The sequence below is a fragment of the Scaptodrosophila lebanonensis genome, unplaced genomic scaffold, assembly GCF_003285725.1.
Source record: "Scaptodrosophila lebanonensis strain 11010-0011.00,11010-0021.00 unplaced genomic scaffold, SlebRS2 tig00001410-arrow-pilon, whole genome shotgun sequence".
NCBI classification, from domain to species: domain Eukaryota; kingdom Metazoa; phylum Arthropoda; class Insecta; order Diptera; family Drosophilidae; genus Scaptodrosophila; species Scaptodrosophila lebanonensis.
In genome coordinates this window covers 1,235,357-1,255,757 of record NW_022060738.1, presented here as the reverse complement: position 1 = coordinate 1,255,757, position 20,401 = coordinate 1,235,357, and the positions used below count along the sequence as shown (strand labels likewise).

The following is a 20,401-nucleotide window of genomic DNA, read 5'->3' as shown; positions in this document are numbered from 1 at the left end:
GCTGACTCAATGGGGAAAAGCTCGATGAAAAGTCATGAACTTATATTAAGAGCAAGTGGTTTGCTAAGCACCAAGATTGCATGCAGTTCAGATCATCCTGCAGGTGTTGAAAATGAAGAGGGTTTATGTAAGACAAAATAAGACAATGTAGAGGGGAAGTCATTAATAAATGCATATAATTCTGTTTTTAAACGGTCTTTTTACACGATTTTGAGATAACACGGTTTAAAAATTAAAAATTTCATATATATTTAGAGATAAGGAATCAATCGCCTATTTTTGCAACTGAGCAAAAGAATAGTTTATAATTAATTATATTATTGAAAGGTTGAATGTGAACATGACGATTTGTATGCCATTAATTTTGTAGTCTGGCAACGCAAAATATCTCTCTTTGCATCATTTGTCCTTCTCTACATTTTCGTTTTACCATTGCTACGCCTATTACACTTAGCATAAGAAGTTCTAAAAGTGAATCCATCGAATAAAGACATACGCGCATTATATTTAAAGCAATACCACGTGTGTGTGGAATGATCCTCCTAACCATAATTGGGAACTGCAGACGGCATTGGTGTTACCGAATAGGAAAGGGGCAACAATCTTACCGGCCGAGAAAGCGGCCAATATTTGGCGACCGTGACAGGACAGAAGCTCGCAGTTGAGTTATCGTCCAATTGTTATCAACTCGTATTCGGATTTTTCATCATACTTCTTCATTTGCCCACAAATCCGAGATAAGGCGGAGTCGTCGAGAAGCAGTTGGTTACGTTGGCAGATGTACACACATTTGGCGCTACGAGGGTAGACATTAGCAAATTTTGCACATAACCTGTAACCTTCATACAAAGGCACCACTTCTCACCCCTACATATGTGACAACATAACGGCGTGTTTCTACGATTTGCTGTTCTTTACACACATTTACACATGCATTGTAAGCATGTCTGTAACCACATGGCTGTTAACGCATTTATGTTAACAGTAAGATCGATGTTAATACTCGCGTACTAACATAACACTGGAGTTGCTGTAGCCTGAGCACATTCCAGCTAGTACCACTTTACCAGCACATAGCTGCTACCGCTTTCATGTTAATACATTCCTATTAACATACATAGCACTGGACGTACTGTAGTGTGAGCACATTCCTGGTAATACAGTACTCAGCTGCTAGCACATAGCTGCTGCCCCACCGCTGTTAATGCATTCTGGTTAACAGTACGATCGACGTTAATACTTTCCTATTAACATATCACTGGAGTTACTATGGCCTGGGCACATTCCTGCTAAGACAGTACACCTGTTGATTGCACACCGTTCTGTTAACACATTGGTATACCTACATCAAATTGTTGCTACAATCGGTCATCATGAGTGATGATGAGGATGTACCCTCAGTGTCGGGAGTTGGTGGTAACAACGTTAAAGCTGCATCAAGACTAACGAGTCTTAGAGCTCAACGCACCGTGCTTGAACGACATATTCAGAACTTACATGCAAGGGTGATTAAAGGTAACGACGCTGAAGATGCTGAAGTTTTAAATTGTAAACTTAAAATTCTTGCTTTATAACAAGAAGAGACAGCCAAGCGACTTCAACTCAAGAAGCATCGGGTGAGTCAAGAAGTGAGCGGCATCTCAGATTCGATTCATAAGGTCTCATTTGTTACATTTGCAACAGTAAAGTCAAGGCACTAGGACTTCACATGGTCTTCAACATTTTCCATTGTGAAAAAAATTTCGTCCAAGCAGCCACAGCAAACATATAACGTATCAGATTAACTTTACACCAATCTTACGTATCAGATTAACTTAAGATTGGTAAAGATATGCCATACATTGTAAACACTGAATATGGGTGGATCGTCGGGGCAACATGGGCACTGACACGCATGTTCAGCAGTGTTACTTCATGAAACACGGCTAGATTCGTTGGTTCAAAGGTTCTGGGAGGTAGAAGCAGTCTTCTACCGGCGAAATCTTCACAGACGAAAAAGAGTCTTTGTGAAGAGCATTTTCGAAACAGAGTCTCACAGACCCCTACAGGGCGAATACAAGTTAGATTGCCACTCACGGAATTCTCCACACTGGGAGAATCATAAATAAATGCACTCAGGCGTGTCAAATCACTAGAACGTAAACTGTATCGCTATGATCAGCTAAGTTAATTATACGCCGAATTTATGAATGAGTACATAGACCTCGGACACAAGCCGAGTCGCAATTTCATATTCCACACCATTGCATATTACGACCACAAAGTTTGTCGACAAAACTTCACGTCGTATTTGATGCATCAGCTAAAACACATTGGGGTATATCCCTGAACGAGTTTCTAAGGGTGGGACCCACGATTCAACAAGACTTAATTACTACATTCTTGTCTTTTCGATTACACATTCCGGGTAGATGAACGAGACAGGCGCTACCAATGGATACTGAGGCGGCGTGACACGTCGCATGAACTTCAAACGTATCAACTCAACACTATAACATATGGAACGTCAGCAGCTCCATTTATTGCGATAAGAATCATTCATCATATTGCGGACTTATATGAGTCTGAGTTCCCTGAAGGTGCTGCTACACTACGCAGTGACTTATACGTGGACGATGTTCTCACGGGTGCTGGCGAGCTATCCAAATTACAAGAGAAAAAGGATGAAACGGTAAAGATCCTTTCTAAAGCAGGATTACAACTTACAAAATTCAGCAGCAATTCAACAGACATTATACGAACGTCTGAAAACGATGTTTTTATCGCGCTTAAGGATCAAGATGTTACGAAAACACTTGGAGTGGCATGGCAACCTCGTCGTATTGTATTCGTATTTTATTACGGACACCAGGAAAATGGGCCAATGACCAAACGCAATATTCTTTCACGAATCGCTCGGACCTTCGATCTTCTAGGGTTCATCGGCCCAGTAATTATACGGTGTATAATTTTACTTCAAGATTTGACTTTAAAGGGGCTCGATTGGGACATTCCTGTTGATGGAGTTATTCGTGACAGGTGGATGGACTTGCAAAAAGATCTGAAAGATCTAGCCAAGTTGAAAATTCCACGATATTGTTTCACATCTCCGACGCGTCGCTGCGAAATACATGGATTCGCAGACGCTTCCGAGAGAGCATACGGTTGCTGCATATATGTTCGCGCACATCTTACGCATGGCATAGAAGTCAACCTTCCAGTGGCAAAATCGAAGGTGGCGCCAATGAAAGTCCAATCGTTACCGACACTTGAACTTTGTGGCGCCCTTCTACTAAGCCGAGTTTGGCGGAAATTCTAAAGCCAACTGGACATTTATGTGAAACAGGTCTATTTTTGGATTCAAATGCACTCCTCGAAGCTGCAATTCTTGGTTGCCAACAGGGTAGCCGAGCTGCAAGAATGTTCAAATGTCATTTGGAGGCACGTTCCCTCAACCAAGAACTGGGCAGATATCATTTCGCGTGGTTGTCGTGCTTCTGACTTGCTGACAAACATGTGGTTGAAAGGTACAAACTTCTTAAAGCTTCATAGTGTTAGTTTAAAGACGAGTAGTCTTAGTTGAGAATGAGTGGACCAGGCTGTGGATTTAAAATTTGACGTGGCTTGATTTGCACTTGTCGTACTGTGCACTGTGGTTCTTACACTGAATTTTTTTGAGCCCGAAATGGCTTTATACTTGTAGAACACTCCTTGAGTACACAACTAGGAATATTGTCTAAGAAAAATTTCCTTTGAGAAAGAATCGACATTTTGAAAATTATAGGGAGATTTCCACTCTAAGTATCTTCAGCCACTGACAGAGGTGAAGACTTAGAGACAACTGCGCAACTAGGGTCAGTGACATAGACAAGATCAAGCATTTTGCTTAGGTGATTAGGTATAAAATTAATTTGAAACAAGGAAAGGTCCAACAGGCAATCCAAAAATGCATGCTCTGCTGAGGGCACCTAATAATTGGACTCATTGAAAAATGACCATTCTATGTTAGGCAAATTAAAATCACCTACCACAACAAACGCGTCACTGTCACGGAGATGAGTGGAAATTACATTAATACAAGTTATATGTTGCATATAAACCTGAATATCGGAAGAGGAAGCTAATGCAAATGACGGGAAAATGACTTTAACAGGAACAAATTCAATATCATTTGGTACATCTACATTAATGATTTCCGACCGAAGGTTGGATTTGACTGCAATCAGTAAGCCTCCACCTCGACGACTCAGACAATCACGACGAAAGATACAAAAGTGATCTGATAAAATTTCGTTATCACAAATCGTAGGATTTAACTACGTTTATGAAAACGCAATCAACAGGCAGTGACGAAACTCGTTTTTTCTGTGAAGGCAAACATTTTGGATTACATATAATTTTAAAAGCCTCAGGCGGAACAGGGCTCAGCAAAACTGAACTTCGAAATAGACACACTAGGCTGCTATACTATAGATTGGCATGTGGTATCAGAAGATACAAAAACTTGTCTTCTGGGAGCTATAACAGTAAGATCTGGGGGCTCAAGAAGAGCTGGAACTGTAGCACTTTCTGCAGCTAGTGATGAAACTGCGGGGAAAATTCGAAACATTTGGCAGAGAAAGCTTGCTTAAAAGCTTTCGAGGCAGTTGCTGTCTTGCTTACTGCAGGAGGTTCTATCCACGGGACCAAAGTAACCTGAGCAGGAGAATGTATGGGGGAAATTTCAAAACAAATTAGCATTGCAAGCAGACAACGAGATTGCTGGCGATAAATCGTAAATCACTGGTGAGCTTGGGCAAGGCGGTTCCTCTAGAAATTGAGGCCCTATCCTACCCTTCGGCGGCGCTGAAAGTTGCTAAATTATTTTTTGCAATTTCAAAAATTTATTTTTCACGTTATTATACATACGTGAGAAATTAAATTGGATGTCAATGCATACAGGGCATGACCACTTCAAACCACCACAGCCTTTTTAGGTGAGTAAATTTTGTCGAGGTCACGACCACTTAATCCTGCACATTTAATATGCATAAAATTCTCGCACAACCAACAGTTAACAAACCGAAGTTCATCAGAATCAATTGCATCTTTAACTGCGCAAGACTTGTTGCAGCACGACAATGTGGTCGGAATTAACACAAAGGTGAATGATCTAAGTAAGTGAGTTAGCGGAAAGCTTAAGAAGAATGTTGTAAACAAAAACTGAGCGGCGCTGAGATAAGCTTTTAGGTACTGCAAACAGCAACCACAAACAACAACAAGGCTGAGTGCACAATGAGATGGTTACCGCGAACAAAACACACAAAACCTTCCGTAAGTAAAGGGAGCTGCTTAAAAGAAAATAGAAAATAATTGCAACAATAATGTGCAGTGCACTGACGCCAAATTAAAACAAGTAAAAAAGCTAAAGTCGGGTGTCCCGACTTTGAAATACGCTGTACATATGTATACAATAAATATAGAAATTAAATAAAATTGCATATTACGAAAATTGCATATTAAGAAAATAAAAAAAAAAGTATTGATCGTTTTTACCTCTTTTGGTATTCGAACTCACGTAAAGGGTGTATAATTGCACACAAACAAAGCAATTGCGTCTATGTCAGTGTATGTATGTTTATGCGCGTCTATTCATGTCTGTGTAAGCATGTTCGCAGTCAAGCAAAGCACCAGCATCAACAACAGCCGCGGGCAACGCTTGAGCAGAACTGCAGCAGCAAATATATTTATGGCTATAACTCTTGTTAAATCGGTCTATCATGATGAAACATACATAATTACTAACTGGGGGTATTTGGTAATTTTAGTTCGAAATTCTAAGAATTACGGGAGTTAGAGAAAATCGCGTTTTGCGGTGGAGAGGGGCGAGGGAGGGTAATTCCAAAATAAACATTTTCTGCGTATTCACATAAGGCATCTGGGACTAAAATTTGGTGTTCCTAGGTCTTATAGTCTCCGAGATATATGCGATTATACGAATGGAAAATCGGGAAAACCCCCATAGGGGGAAGTGGGTGGGAAAATCAAAAAAATAAAACAATCTCGTATAGAATACACACATAAGGCATCTTTGTGCAAAATGTGGTGTCTCTATCTCTTATAGTCTCTGAGATCCAGGTGTTCATACGGACGGACAGACAGAGAGACAGGGCTAGATCGACTCGTCTCGTCATGCTGATCAAGAATATATATACTTTGTGGGGTCTGCCACGCCTCCTTCTGCCTGTTACATTTTTAAGCTCCCGCGAACCTAATATACTTCTGTACATTTCATGTACAGAGTATAAAAATGACAATGTTAGGTAGGTGCGGCAACCAAAGTTTATAAAACCCTGACTCACTTTGGCCATGATTATTTGGCACCGTTGTGGTACCGCGGGGACAAATCCGCTTTCTATATTCCCGTGGTTGGCTGCATTTTTGCGCATTTGTTACATCCATCCGGACGCCCAGATGAATTTAGAAATGTCTATTAGCTTTCTTTTTGCTAGTGCCGAAAGATCTGGGAGGATGCCATTTGTCAGTTGCTGATCCAGCTGACAAACCCCTCACATAAGAAGTTTTACTTCAAAATTATGGCGGAGCACAAATATAAATCGCGGTCAAGATTTAAATACTTATGTATAATTATAGGTCTAATACGCCTCTTTACGGCGTAACAAACATTAGACCAACTGAATATCCACTTTGCAACGTCACAAAGAACGTTTTTTTTTTTTTGATTATATGTTCAACAATTTTTCTTTACTTCCATCACACTGTAACACATGGTGTACTAACTTGCGACGTTGAAAAGGCGAAACAAACTTGTTTATCAAAATGATTAAGTAACTGCTTACTCACCTTAAGAATGGTGTGAAAGTTTTCCGGAGGAACCCGGCTAGTGAGATATCTATTTCTGTGCGTTCCGATTGGGTTTTCCTACGTGAGGATGATTTCCGGTTTTTATGCCACCCCCACTGTTCAAGAAGTCGTAGGTCGCTACATCTTCTTCGAGGTTTCGGTTTTTCAATATCTTCGTCGGATCTTAAATCATTTCCTTCCATGTCGGCCTCAAAAATATCAGTCCCGACATTATCAAAGCTCGGATCACTGATTTCAGTATATACGTATCTTTGGGTATCTTCTACTTCAGAGATCTGTTGCACACTATTTTTCTTCTCAACAATGTTTACGGGCTTAAGACTGAATGCAAGAGGCAGATCCAAATGATTTTCTTTTAAGTAGTTCAGCTTCAATAAAATAAATTCTCCAATAGAATACAAATTCAAAAATTCTGGTTGTTCATTTGTTACAGTTGTTTCATATTCTAACGGCTTAATCGTGGGTTCAGCTTCATGAAGTGTATTAAAAATGGGTCGATCGAGAGATTCAATTGCTTCATTTGGAATCCTTCCAAACAACTTATCGCAATACGGAATGAAACTTGAAAATCTATGGAAGATGTCATAAACGGTACCATCAAGCAGCTTGGAACATTGATTATTTTTAAATAATTTTGATGCTATTCCATACGCAGCTATTAAATTGTTTTGATTTAAATAAAGTATCAATAAGCCATGTGCAGCAGCAAAGTGTTTTGTATTTTGTTGTAGGCATGATACAAAAGCATATTCAGCTAATTCATAACGACTTAATTTGTATGATAACTGACCCATTCGGAATAAAGTGTTGATATCGGTGTTGTCCATATTAATAGCCTATTGAAATGAAATAGAAGTAAATAATTTGTGTTAGGTCGTTTGCTTAAATTAATTTAAAAAACAAGTAAAAAAGCTAAAGTCGGGTGTCCAGACTTTGAAATACTCTGTATATATGTTTACAATAATTATAGAAAATAAAAAAAATTAAGAAAATAAAAAAAAATTCAATGATCGATTTTACCTTTCTCGGTATTCGAACTCACGTAAAGGGTGTATAATTGCACATTTACATAGCAATTGCATCTGTGTGAGTGTATGTATGCCTATGCGCATATATTCGTGTCTGTGTAAGCATTTTCGCAGTCAACCAAACAGCAACATCAACAACAGCCGCGGGCAGCGTTTGAGCAGCGCTGCAGCAGCAAATATATTTATGGCTATAACTCCTTGTTAAATCGGTTTATCATAGTGAAACTTGGCATACGGACACATAATTACAAACTGGGAGTATTTCCAAAATTTTAGTTCGAAATTCCAAGAATTACGGGAGTTAGAGAAAATCGCATTTGCGGTGGAGAGGGGGGAGGGAGGGAAATTCCAAAATATACATTTTCTGCGTATTCACACAAGGCACCTTGGACTAGAATTTAGTGTTCCTAGGTCTTATAGTCTTCGAGATATAGGCGATTATACGAACGGCATTACGGAAAAACCCCCATAGGGGGGAAGTGGGGGGGGAATCAAAAAAATAAAACAAACTCGTATAGAATACACACATAAGGCATCTTTGTGCAATCTTTGGTGTCTCTATCTCTTATAGTCTCTGAGATCTAGGTGTTCATACGGACGGACAGACGGTCAGACAGACAGACAGGGCTAAACCGACTCGTCTTGTCATGCTGATCAAGAATATATATACTTTGTGGGGTCTGCCACGCCTCCTTCGGCCTGTTACATTTTTCAGCTCGCGCAAACCTAATATACTCTTGTACATTTCATGTACAGAGTATAAAAAGTTGCTAAATATCGAAAATAAAGTCTTTACATTTTACACTTCAGATGTGGGGTGAGCCCTTCCACTTCTTCGCCAATCTACATTAATATATGTATATCTGAACAAGCTCAGCATAAAATAGCACTGGATGGATATGCAAGTTCTCTGAAGTAATTTCACAAGAATGTATTTCACAAGAAATGGAAACTGGCTCTAGTCCGCATGCACAAAAATGGCGTCGGTGACAGAATGTTGCTGCGAACACGGGCAAGAACCAACATCTCGGAACATTCTGCAAAGAATGTGTGACGTGTATATTACCCGGAAACGCTTAGCAGAACTGCAGACAAACACATATGTATGATTCCGAGGCCATGTTGGAAACCCCCCAAAGCTTGCCGAATTTTTATAGAAGAGACTAGCAGGTATTGCCCGTCTTAACCCGTCTCAATATAATGTTTCAAATTATATTTATTTTGTATGTGCATATGTTTTCACCTTATTAGACCAGTCCAAGGTATTTAAATGAAAATTTTCGATTTTCTTTTGTGCCCCATGAAAGCCTTAACTAATTAGTTTCCAAAACAAATTTCAAAAACCGAGTATGCAGTTTTATTTGTGTTCTTCATCTTTTTTTAGTGGGCACCTACGTTATAAAAGGATACTTGAGTCCAAATTTCAGCGCTACCGTTTGGGCTGTGCGTTGACCAGCAATCAGTCAGTCAGTCAGGACAAACTGTTTGATATATATAGAGATAACGCAACGTTTTAAAATAGACTATGTGCCAAAAAGGGGAATAATTATAAGAGTATATCCTAATTTTAAATTCACATTTGTGTCTTTTCAAAAAGCACTAAAACTGCCCATCTCAATTTGCCAGACTTTCGATAGTTGAATCTACCGCTACTATCGATAGTTCCATAGAAGTTTGAATGCAATTAACAGAAGATTTCAATAAAAGTATCTTAGATTTTATAATATGTGCACTTGTTTGCGACTTGCTACCACAGTTTCACTTGAAAAATTAGCTAATCACAATAAATGACACTAACGCATGGCATAAATTCACTACAAACAATAAATAATTTTCAGGAAGGTACGGAATCCGTAATTCGAAAATATTTATTTTGCTTCAACGTTCGAGCCGTATCGTTCTGCCGTCGGTAGGGATGCGCAATATACACCGATGTGCAATAAAACATCGATATTTGCTTTCGAAATATCGAGCTTGTTATCAATATCAGACATAAATTGATGCATCGAAAATCGAGTTTGATTTCTGACTTTGGGCGCACGCCTTTTATAAAACATAAATATATTTCAGTCTAAATAGACAAAGAGACGTAATTTTTTTTAAATGCATGTATTAAATGTACTTGAAAGATTAAATAGTATGTGTAAAGCTGCACAATTGCACAATCGTGCAAACAGCGCCAAAGCAAAGTGGATCATGTCTGTTGCACGCCGTATGTACACGTGTAACACATACGTTTGCATTTTCTTCTTTGAATGTGCTGAGCCGTACAAATTGTTTTTGTTAAGATTGCTTTTACTTTTAGCCATTCTTGATTTAATTAATTATGTTATTTTGTATACAGAAATCAATTATCATGGCACCAAACAAAAAAGGTGTCGTATAGAATTATTACGATAATGTTAGCTATAAATCTGCTAAGTGCAAATTTCATTTAAATTTTAAAGTCCAGGTAAATTAATTTAAATTTGAATATCAAAAATGAAATAAATAAAATATTGTTTTTGAAAAATTTTCCTCAAAACCAATGAGACATAACAATAAAGCTTTATTTAATTAAATACTAACGTACGCTTTTCTGTTCTGATTATATATATTAAAATTAAATGCGATTTATCGAAAACATCGATATTTTTCATTGATATATCGCAATACATCGACGAAATATGGTGATGCATCAAATCGCATCAAAAAAACATCGATTTTTTTCTACAGACAATCGATAGTCGGCGGTTGACTACTTTGCTAGTTTTATCACATATGTAAGTATGTGTGTATGTATATGTATACATACACATACATATGTACATGAATTGCATAATTTCTCTGCCTCTCTCATAGTTTATAGTAGTTAAATTATTTTTCTACTATACATATGTATGAGTTTATGTATGTGCATATGTATGCATACATATGTATGTATGAATCCGTTTCATTATTAAATATGTTTGTACAAACACACATAGTACATGTGTATGCTAGAAATGTCGCCATTTTATTTTTGATGCCATATGTGTTTGTTTATATATGCTTATATGCATATATTTACAAATATATATGGTACATACAAATTTATATCCATACCTAACAGCAGGTAGCGAGAACTATTGCGACAAAAAACAAAGTAAGCGGCAAGCGACCAAGGCTAACTGTAAACTTTCAGCGAAAAATAAGAGCGAGCCATACATCTGCCCGCAATGCGAAGCAAAATATGCGTATGTAGGTCCGTTTTCGGCTTCTGCTTTACTATCGCTTACCCAGACGTTGCCTAGCGACGGTAACTGTAAACTTTTGGCATTTTGCATCTGCAATAAAAAGGCGTAAATTATCAAAACGAAAGAATCCAATAACTTGAATTTGTTGTTGTTTTTAGTTTAAAAACTTTGATATAAAACCATAGAACATTATTTATTACAATCAATTATGTAGAGAACCGCATACATATACACGAACTGTTGCTTGTTGTGTGTGTGAGTGTGTGTATGTGATGTCCCCAACTATTGTATTTGATATTTGCGTACTTTGTTATTTGTTGTTGCTCCAAATGATGGCAAGAAAAAAACATATTTCTATATTTTGTTGAATGTTTCTATAATCGTTGAATGCCAATTTGTAGATGTAGTTATGTAGATTACGAGCCCCAAATTTTAAATCTATCGGACAACATTTATAACACCAACTTTTCATTTGAAAAAAAGTGAAGAAATATTAAAACCCCAATAATTCAAGCTCCAAAACAAATTTCAAAAAACCGAGTAAGCACTTTCATTTGTATTTGTTAATTGATTTTAGAAACCAAGTTTTTAGTTGATCGGTTGAAAAATGTGGGTCTTTCAAACAAACTTTGTAGCTTGTTTTCCCCCCTTTGAGCTCGAATTTTCAAAAATCCCGAAATCTCGAAAAGACCCATATTTCAGGCCCCAAGTAAAATTTCCAAAAAACCAAGTATGCAGTTTTTCTTAGAATTTCTCTGAGAGCATACAAACTAAGTTTGAAGTCGATCGATTGAAAAATTGTTTTCCCCCCTTTGGAGTTCGAATTTACACATAAGTGCAAAATTTGGTGTCTCTATTTACATAGCAATTGCGTCTGTGTGAGTGTATTTATGCCTATGCGCACCTATTCGTGTCGGTGTAAACATGTGTGCAGTCAACCAAAGCAGCAGCATCAACAACAGCCGCGGGCAGCGCTTGAGCAGCGCCTCAGCAGCAAATATATTTATGGCTACAACTTCTTGTTAAATCGGTCTATCATAGTGAAATTTGGCATACGGACAGACAGACAGGGCTAGATCGACTTGTCTCGTCATGCTGATCAAGAATATATATACTTTGTGGGGTCTGTCACGCCTCCTTCTGCCTGTTACATTTTTCAGCTCCCGCAAACCTAATATACTCCTGTCATTTCATGTATTGAATATAAAAACAATGTTACAACTGTAATCAAGCTGGCCATATAAGCAATGGTTGTCAGCAACCGAAGAGGCCACCAAATGCTTGCTTTAACTGTTCTGAGGTTGGCCACGCAGCTACACAATGCCCTAAGAAGATCGTAGGCGTCGCTACGCAGAACAACTTATCGTCGCAAGAAGACCAGTCTTACATATAGTAAAACTAGCAAGTTTAAAAATATACGAAAATAAGGGGTGCAGAGAAGTAAAAAATATTTTTTCATTGCTAAATTCCGAAAGCCCAATAAGCTTTTTAGCAAGATCATTTGTGCCGCTAAGAATTTTAAAAGGCGAATTATCAAATAGTTAAACCTTGGTTTTGGCTATCAGTCCATCCCAACACATAAATGTAACTGCCAACATTAGAATACTGATAAAATAGTTGGTTTTGCTTATCTTTCTGTGCATCCGTACTCCACAAATCAAAGTTATTTAATTGTAATACAGACGACTACAGTAGCCTTAAGGAACGGAATGAAATTAGTGGCTTTTTGGAAGTTAGTAACAATTGTAATGCATCCAAGGCTGCAGAAGCTGAGCTATTGTATGGTGAACGGTTAGGTGAATTTTAACTATTATAGAATATTAGCCTTGTCGATGAAAGCCTAAATGTTGGCTTGGAATTCGGACTAGGTATTCCTGACAAATGTCAGGATTTAATTATTGTTATTCCTTGTTCATCGAATTGCACTATGCAAATCAAGTTTAATGATAATACACCCTTTCATAGTAGCCCCCGAAAACTACGAAATGGATACAGTCAGAACCAAGTCGAGGATTTGTTGACAAATAATATAATAAGAGAAAGAAATTCGCCATACGCTTCACAAAATTGTTTTGATGAAAAAGACATCGGGAGGTATTAGGATGTGCATTGACTACAGAGGCCTTACAAATTGACAATTCGTGACAATTTTCCTGTGCCACTTATTGAGGAGGAGGAAAGTCAGTGTTTTCAATAATTGATCTGAAATGCGGATTCCACCAAATAGGTATGGAGAATGAATACATTAAATATACCGCATTTGTGACCACCGACGGGCAATATGAATACCTAAGAATGCCGTTTAGGCTAAAAAATGGGCCCGCTGTATTTCAGCGGTTTATATCAAATGCTCTTGGCGAAATCTCAAGATCTTGTAGTTTATATGGATGACATTATTGTGGCGACACGTACTGTTGAGGATCATATGGTTGTACTGCAGAAACTATTTGACAAACTAACTGAGTATGGCTTGGAAATGAAAATAAAAAAGAGCAAAATCTTAAAAAGAAGTATAAATTATTTAGGATATAATATCAGTGCTAAGGGAATAACACCAAACAACAGTCATACAACTCTTACAGATGCCCTTAAAAGGAAAGGACCATTTCCCCTGTCAGCTTTTTATACACTTAAGCAAAGTCTTTCCGCACCCCCAGTTGTCTCTGTGTATAGTGCGAAGCGCGAAACGGAGCTGCATATGGACTCGCATGGGTATAGAGCTGTTCTTCTGTAGAGCTCGCGACACTTCCAATAATATATGCCCTTCGACGGTTTAGGATATATTTGGAGAATAGGGACAGACTGTAACTCTTTAGTCCAAACGTTCAGCAAGAAAGTTGTTAATCCTAGAGTAGCCCGCTGGTCCTTGGAACTGGAAGGATACAATTATTCCATTGTATACGCATTGTGTACACAAATATATTGTCGTGGGATGTACCAAATTTTATGCAAGAATAAATAATTCGTTTGGGTTGGTCACTTAGCGTCAGGAAAATGTATTGAGGATTTAAAAGCCAAATATTGGTTCCCGTCGATGAAGGCAAAGGTGTAAGAGTGAAGAGTTTCTGAAGAAGCGAAGTATTCAGCATATTAAGCTAGCCACTGGAGCCCCTAAGGCGAATGGGGAGATTGGGTGTGTCAACCGCGTATTGGCCCTTATGCTTGGGAAACTGCCTGAGCCCATAAATCAGTCTGATTCTTTATCGTGTTGAATACACCCTTAACAATTCCGTCCACTCAAGAACTGGTAAAACTATTAGTACACTGCTGTTTTGATGTGACCAAAGGGGTCCAATTGTGGACGAACTAGCTGAATTTCTTAATGCCAAATTCCAATCAAAAAATCCCCCAAGTCTTCCAGAGATCAGGCAGGAGGCTAGTTGTCAAATAACACGGTCGCAACAAAGGAATGAGGCTAGTTATGCACCAAATCATAGGCCACCGGCACAGTATTTTGAAGGCGACTTGGTTGCTAGTCGTAACATAGAAGCCACACCGGAGTAAAATAAGAAATTTTCACCCAAATATCGTGGACCTTAGAAAGTGAGTCGCTTCCTTCCAAATGACAGATATGAAGTGGACAACTGCCAACTGACCCAGCTACCATACAGAGGCATTCTTGAACCAGCACGACTTAAGCCTTGGAAGCTCATAAATGGAAAAGAAACCGTTGAAACATAAATTCAAATAGATCGAGGTCGATCTAATGTAATGTAATGTAAGTTATACTTGTAGAAAAAAGGACCAGTCGATATAAGACATAGAATTAGTCGATACAAATTAAGAGATTGATTGTAAAAGAAGGAGACACAAGCTCATGCAAAAAGAGGCGCTCTGGAACTTAATTTAAGCAAGGAAGGAAGGAATGCTAAAGTAGAGCGAGCTGAAAAAATAAAAAAAAAAAATTTTTTAAGTAATTTAAAAAAATTTTATTAATTAAATTATTTAATTCAATTAAATACAAATTATTCAATTCATGTATACAAAAGTTGAGACTTGTTCATGTTCATGTTCAACATCATACATTCACATCAGAATCGTGCAGCACAAAGTTGAACCAAAGCAGCAACAACAGCAGCTGCGGGCAGCGCTGCAGACAGAGCATGGGCAGCGATTTTATTTATGGCTATAACTTTCTGCAGAATTGACCTATCATGACTAAACTTGGCATACGGAAATATAACCACAAACTGGTATATGACACATTTGAGTTCAAAATTCCAAAAATTACGGGAGTTATGGAAAAAAGCACGAATTGCGGGGGAGAGGGGTGTATTAGGGGGATGTATCAGAAAAAAACAAAATTTGACCTGCCTGCTTAGGAGAATCTGGATACCAAGTTTGGTAATTCTAGCTCTTGTACCTTCTGAGATCCTTGCGCTCATACTTTGTCGGGTCTGACACGCCTCCTTCTGCCTGTTACATACATTCGCACGAAACTAAAAGTTCGCACTAAAAAGTTCTTAAATATCGGAAATAAAGTCGAATTTTCCAGTTTAATAATTAAATAATTTAATATGCATAATTGGTATAAGAATAATCAGTAACTGGATGAATTTGCCAAATTTGAGGCAAAAATTCCAAGAATTATAGAAAATCACTAAATGCGTGTCAGAGGGGTAATTCCAAAATACACATTGTCTGGTATCAGGAGACATCGAAAAAGAAACTCAAACTCGTACATTCTTGGACTTATTAGAATCTAGATACCAAGTTTTGTTATTCTAGCCCTTATACTTTCTAAAATTCTTGCGTTCATACAGACATATGGCCGGACCGACGGACGTGGCTACATCGACTCATCTTGTCAGTCTGATCAAAAATATATATATTTTGTGGGGTCTGCCTCCTGCACAAAACTAGTATAGCCTTTTAGGCTATAAAAATTAAGAGCATTAACAAACAAACTGTTTATTCGCACACGTGCAGTAGTGCGAATCGGAAGGACGATCCTGGTCCTGACGAGTTAAGCTAAAGGACGCTTGTTGTTCTTCTGTTGATCAAGGCGGGATTTCAATGGTCCGGTTTGATATTTGGGTGTGAACTTGTGGTTCATTTAATTAAAGGCACTTGTGGCCTTATAGCGAGCTGCACCAGAATCCTGAACAGGATGGTGGGTGCTTGCAGTTACCAAGGCTACCGGCTTGGGAGCATGTAATTCACCGTGGGAGTTGGCGTGATAATAGATCAGATTTTATTCAAACAAATCATGGCTTATATAGCCATGCTTAAAACTAGCTTATGTAGCGTCGCTTGTAGCCAGTTGTTACATTTAGTTTTATTTTGTTCTAAAATAACGACTCGCCATCTATTGGTCATTTGAAAAACAATAGCCCTTCAAGGTCCAAAATGGAAAGTAAATTAACAGCAGCAAGTGTCAAGAAAGAAGAAATTGGCGCCTTTCACTGACGCTCTGTTAAAAGTTTTCTTTGGCGGCAACGACAATAGACTCGGTCTTCTTATTTTGTACGTCATCCAAACCAGAAGTGGCAAGCATTAAGCAAGCCTACGAGTTATATAAAAAGTTTCCTTGTGCTGTTATTTAAACAACAAAAAAAAAAAAAAAAAAAAAAATCCAAGTGAAAGTTCATACAATAGATCGTTTAATTGATCAGTTCAAACATTTTAAGGATTAAAATCATTAAATTATTTGTGGCAGAAAAAAGTGAAATCAGGCCAGGGGCCTGCATCAGCTGTGTAACGCAACAAACTTTGCCTTGCACATCCATTCGATCGGCCGCAGGGCCCAGAAGGAGGAATAGGCAGACAAGAGAAGAGATCGACCTACTTCCAGGCAAGGTTAAGTTAGGTAAGGTTAGGCTAGTTTTTTATATGTTATTTTAATCGAGTTGGTGGCAAATTTTATTAAATGTGTAATTTAAAGTATTTTGAATTGCCAAAAGTTTCAAGCCACTTGTTCTTTTTTTTGCATTTATATATATATATTTTTTATCATTCTGTAATTTGTAAGTCTCCATATTTTTTTCGGTAAGAGCGCGAGAGCGAAAACTGTATTCTCTCGCGTTTGCCCGCTCTTTTTTTTCAGAGCGCTTAACTTACAGCAAACGTTCGTCGCTTTCTGCGTGGGATCACCTGTAATACAGTAAGTAAAACCTCTCCTTACCTATTTTATTATTATACTCTGTACATGAAATGTACAAGAGTATATTAGGTTTGCGGGAGCTGAAAAATGTAACAGGCAGAAGGAGGCGTGGCAGACCCCACAAAGTATATATATTCTTGATCAGCATGACGAGACGAGTCGATCTAGCCCTGTCTGTCCGTCTGTCCGTCCGTATGAACACCTGGATCTCAGAGACTATAAGAGATAGAGACACCAAATTTTGCACAAAGATGCGTTATGTGTGTATTCTATACGAGTTTGTTTTATTTTTTTGATTCCCCCCCCCCCCCCCCCCCCACTTCCCCCCTATGGGGGTTTTCCCGATTTTCCATTCGTATAATCGCCTATATCTCGGAGACTATAAGACCTAGGAACACCAAATGCCTTATGTGAATACGCAGAAAATGTATATTTTGGAATTCCCCTCCCTCCCCCCTCTACCCCGCAAATCGTAACTCCCGTAATTCTTGGAATTTCGAACTAAAATTTTGGAAATACCCCCAGTTGGTTATTATGTGTCCGTATGCCAAATTTCATTATGATAGACCGATTTAACAAGAAGTTATAGCCATAAATATATTTGCTGATGCAGCGCTGCTGCAGCGCTGCTCAAGCGCTTCCCGCGGCTGTTGTTGATGTTGCTGTTTGGTTGACTGCGAAAATGCTTACACAGACACGAATAGATGCGCATAGGCATACATACACTCACACAGACGCAATTGCTATGTAAATGTGCAATTATACACCCTTTACGTGAGTTCGAATACCGAGAGAGGTAAAATCGATCAAATTTCTTTTTTTTATTTTCTTAATTTTTTTATTTTCTATAATTATTGTAAACATATGTACAGAGTATTTCAAAGTCGGGACACCCGACTTTAGCTTTTTTACTTGTTTTATTATTGAGCATATATTTTTTTGTGGAAATTTTTTTTTTCTACGCCACTGAGCGAATATTTATTAAGACTTTTGTTGAGCAATATTTATTTATATTTTAAAAGAAAAAACGCGCAGCAGAATTTCTCGCGGGCCTGAACGGGTTGCGAGCACATTTTACGAACCCTGCCACAAATAGAGTTCGATGGAAAAGCGGTTGTAGAAGCCCTAAGCTCCAAAGTGGAGCAAAAAAGGAATTATAAAAATAAAAAATAAAGCGTGCTGGTGTCAGCTCAATTTGGCTCATAAACTTATATGTGCAGTGCACGGAATTATGACCTGTATTACCTGACCTGTCTTATGCTGGGGTAGCAGAATAATATGTGTCTTATTCTTGCTTATTATTATTGCTTTTATCTATCTATTTATCTATTCTAAAACAATATGGGTTTATGTGTAATTATATGTATGTTGTGTTCCAAACTATTTAATTGAATGCCTGTTTGCGTCGCGTTGATGAGATGTCATATACTCATTCGCGTCACAACACAAAATTTGGATCGATTTTAAGAGTTTTGTCATTTGAGCTCACGTAAAGGGTGTATAGCTTCACATTTACCTAGGAATTGTGGCTTATATGATCTATGCATGGCTAGGCGTGCCTGTGCAAGCATTAGTGATGTAAATATGCATCGATACATTGATGTATCGATTTTATCGATTTTACAGACATTGCCGCCAAGCAGAGAAATCCCGGGAAATACACAAAGCTTTTAAGGAGTTAAACCGCTTTTGTACATACATATAAGTTAACACGCGCAAGGCAGAATCTGCTGACCAGGTCATTAGACCGGACGCCGTTGCAACACAGATGCCAGTTCACACGCGCAAGGCAATATCTGCTGACCAAGTCATCAGACCGGACGCCGTTGCAACACAGCGGCCGGCGGAACCTGACACCCGCATGCCTGCGCTGAGTGACCACTGCAAGAACGGTCACGAGGCGCCGAGTCAGCGTTCTGTTGCCTGCGCTGCCACGGCCCATGGGCTATGCTCCGGCGCTGCCGCGGGCCATAGGCTATGTGGCCTGCATTAAATATTTATTTAAGTTAGTTATAATTTGGAACTCATTATGCTCAGTTGAGCTAAATAAACATCTAAACGAAACCTACTTCAACCGAGATTTGTTTACTGGCGCCCAACGGTGAAGTAATTACTCGCGTTTTTAAATTAACTTAGTAAATACCTCGTTGTGCCAACGCCGCGAGAAAAGTATTTAGTGTTACATTTAATAAGAATAAAAAAAAAAAACAACATCGTCGTGCCAACGCCGCGATTAACATGCCAAGTGCTAACATACTAAAAAAATTAAAACAAAATAATATCGTCGTGCCAAACGCCGTGATTGATGTACTAATTGTTACAATTACTAGTAACTAAAAATAATTAAAGTGCTACAACAAGCAGTTTAAAGTGAGACTTCAACATCTGAAAAGTAACTAAAAGTAAAAATAATTGAAGTGATACAGCAAGCAGTTTAAAGTGAGACTTCAACATCTGAAAAGTAACTAAAAGTAAAAATAATTAAAGTGCTACAACAAGCAGTTTAAAGTGAGACTTCAACATCTGAAAAGTAACTAAAAGTAAAAATAATCGAAGTGATAGCAAGCAGTTTAAAGTGAGACTTCAACATCTGAAAAGGTGACAGAAGCTTCAGATAAAAAAAAAATATAAATAAAAAATAATTAAAAAAATAAAACCCCAGCGGCTATTGCTGAGCGAGTGAAAAGAACAGAAAAAAAGAAAAAACAGCTCTAAAGTTCAGAACAGTGCAAAACCAAGCAGCAGCCCCAACGGCAGTCCCAGCAACTACACGAAGAGGATTCGGCACCCTACAGACAGCGCTACACGCATCGGCCACCAGCAACTGTAGTTTCGTAGAAATATGAAGTTCATGTAAGTGAAGTGTTTATATTGCCTTATTTTAAATAAATAAAAATAAAAGAAAGGAATAAAAGAAAAGCGAACCCAATTGTCCAGAATTAGGGTGAGCTCTCTCGTTTGTGTTGCGTAAAGATAAAAAGGAAAAAATATAAAGAGAAAAAAATATCTTTTTTTATTTTTTCACACAAATTTTTGCAGTGGAATTTTTTTTCCTCAATTGACGGAGGTTTGTGCTGCTGAGGTTTGAAATTTTTCACATTTTTCTATGCAAGTTGTCACAACAAATTGACGTTGTCGAGTATAAGATTTTTGATTGTATTTTTGTTGTATTGTTATATTGTTTTTATTATATTTTTATATTATTGAAGCAA

At 38.1% G+C, this 20,401-nt stretch overlaps 1 protein-coding gene across 4 annotated transcripts in view; it reads right to left on the bottom strand.

Annotated features, from left to right (window-relative positions):
• The window catches only part of LOC115630798 (calcineurin-binding protein cabin-1-like), a 285,450-nt gene that overhangs the window by 213,270 nt on the left and 51,779 nt on the right, over positions 1–20,401 (bottom strand). For all 4 annotated transcript variants that reach the window (XM_030527455.1, XM_030527459.1, XM_030527457.1 and 1 more), the window contains exon 4: positions 6,823–7,679. In XM_030527455.1, coding sequence (XP_030383315.1) covers positions 6,823–7,679 — 857 coding nt within the window. The remainder of the gene's footprint in view (positions 1–6,822; positions 7,680–20,401) is intronic.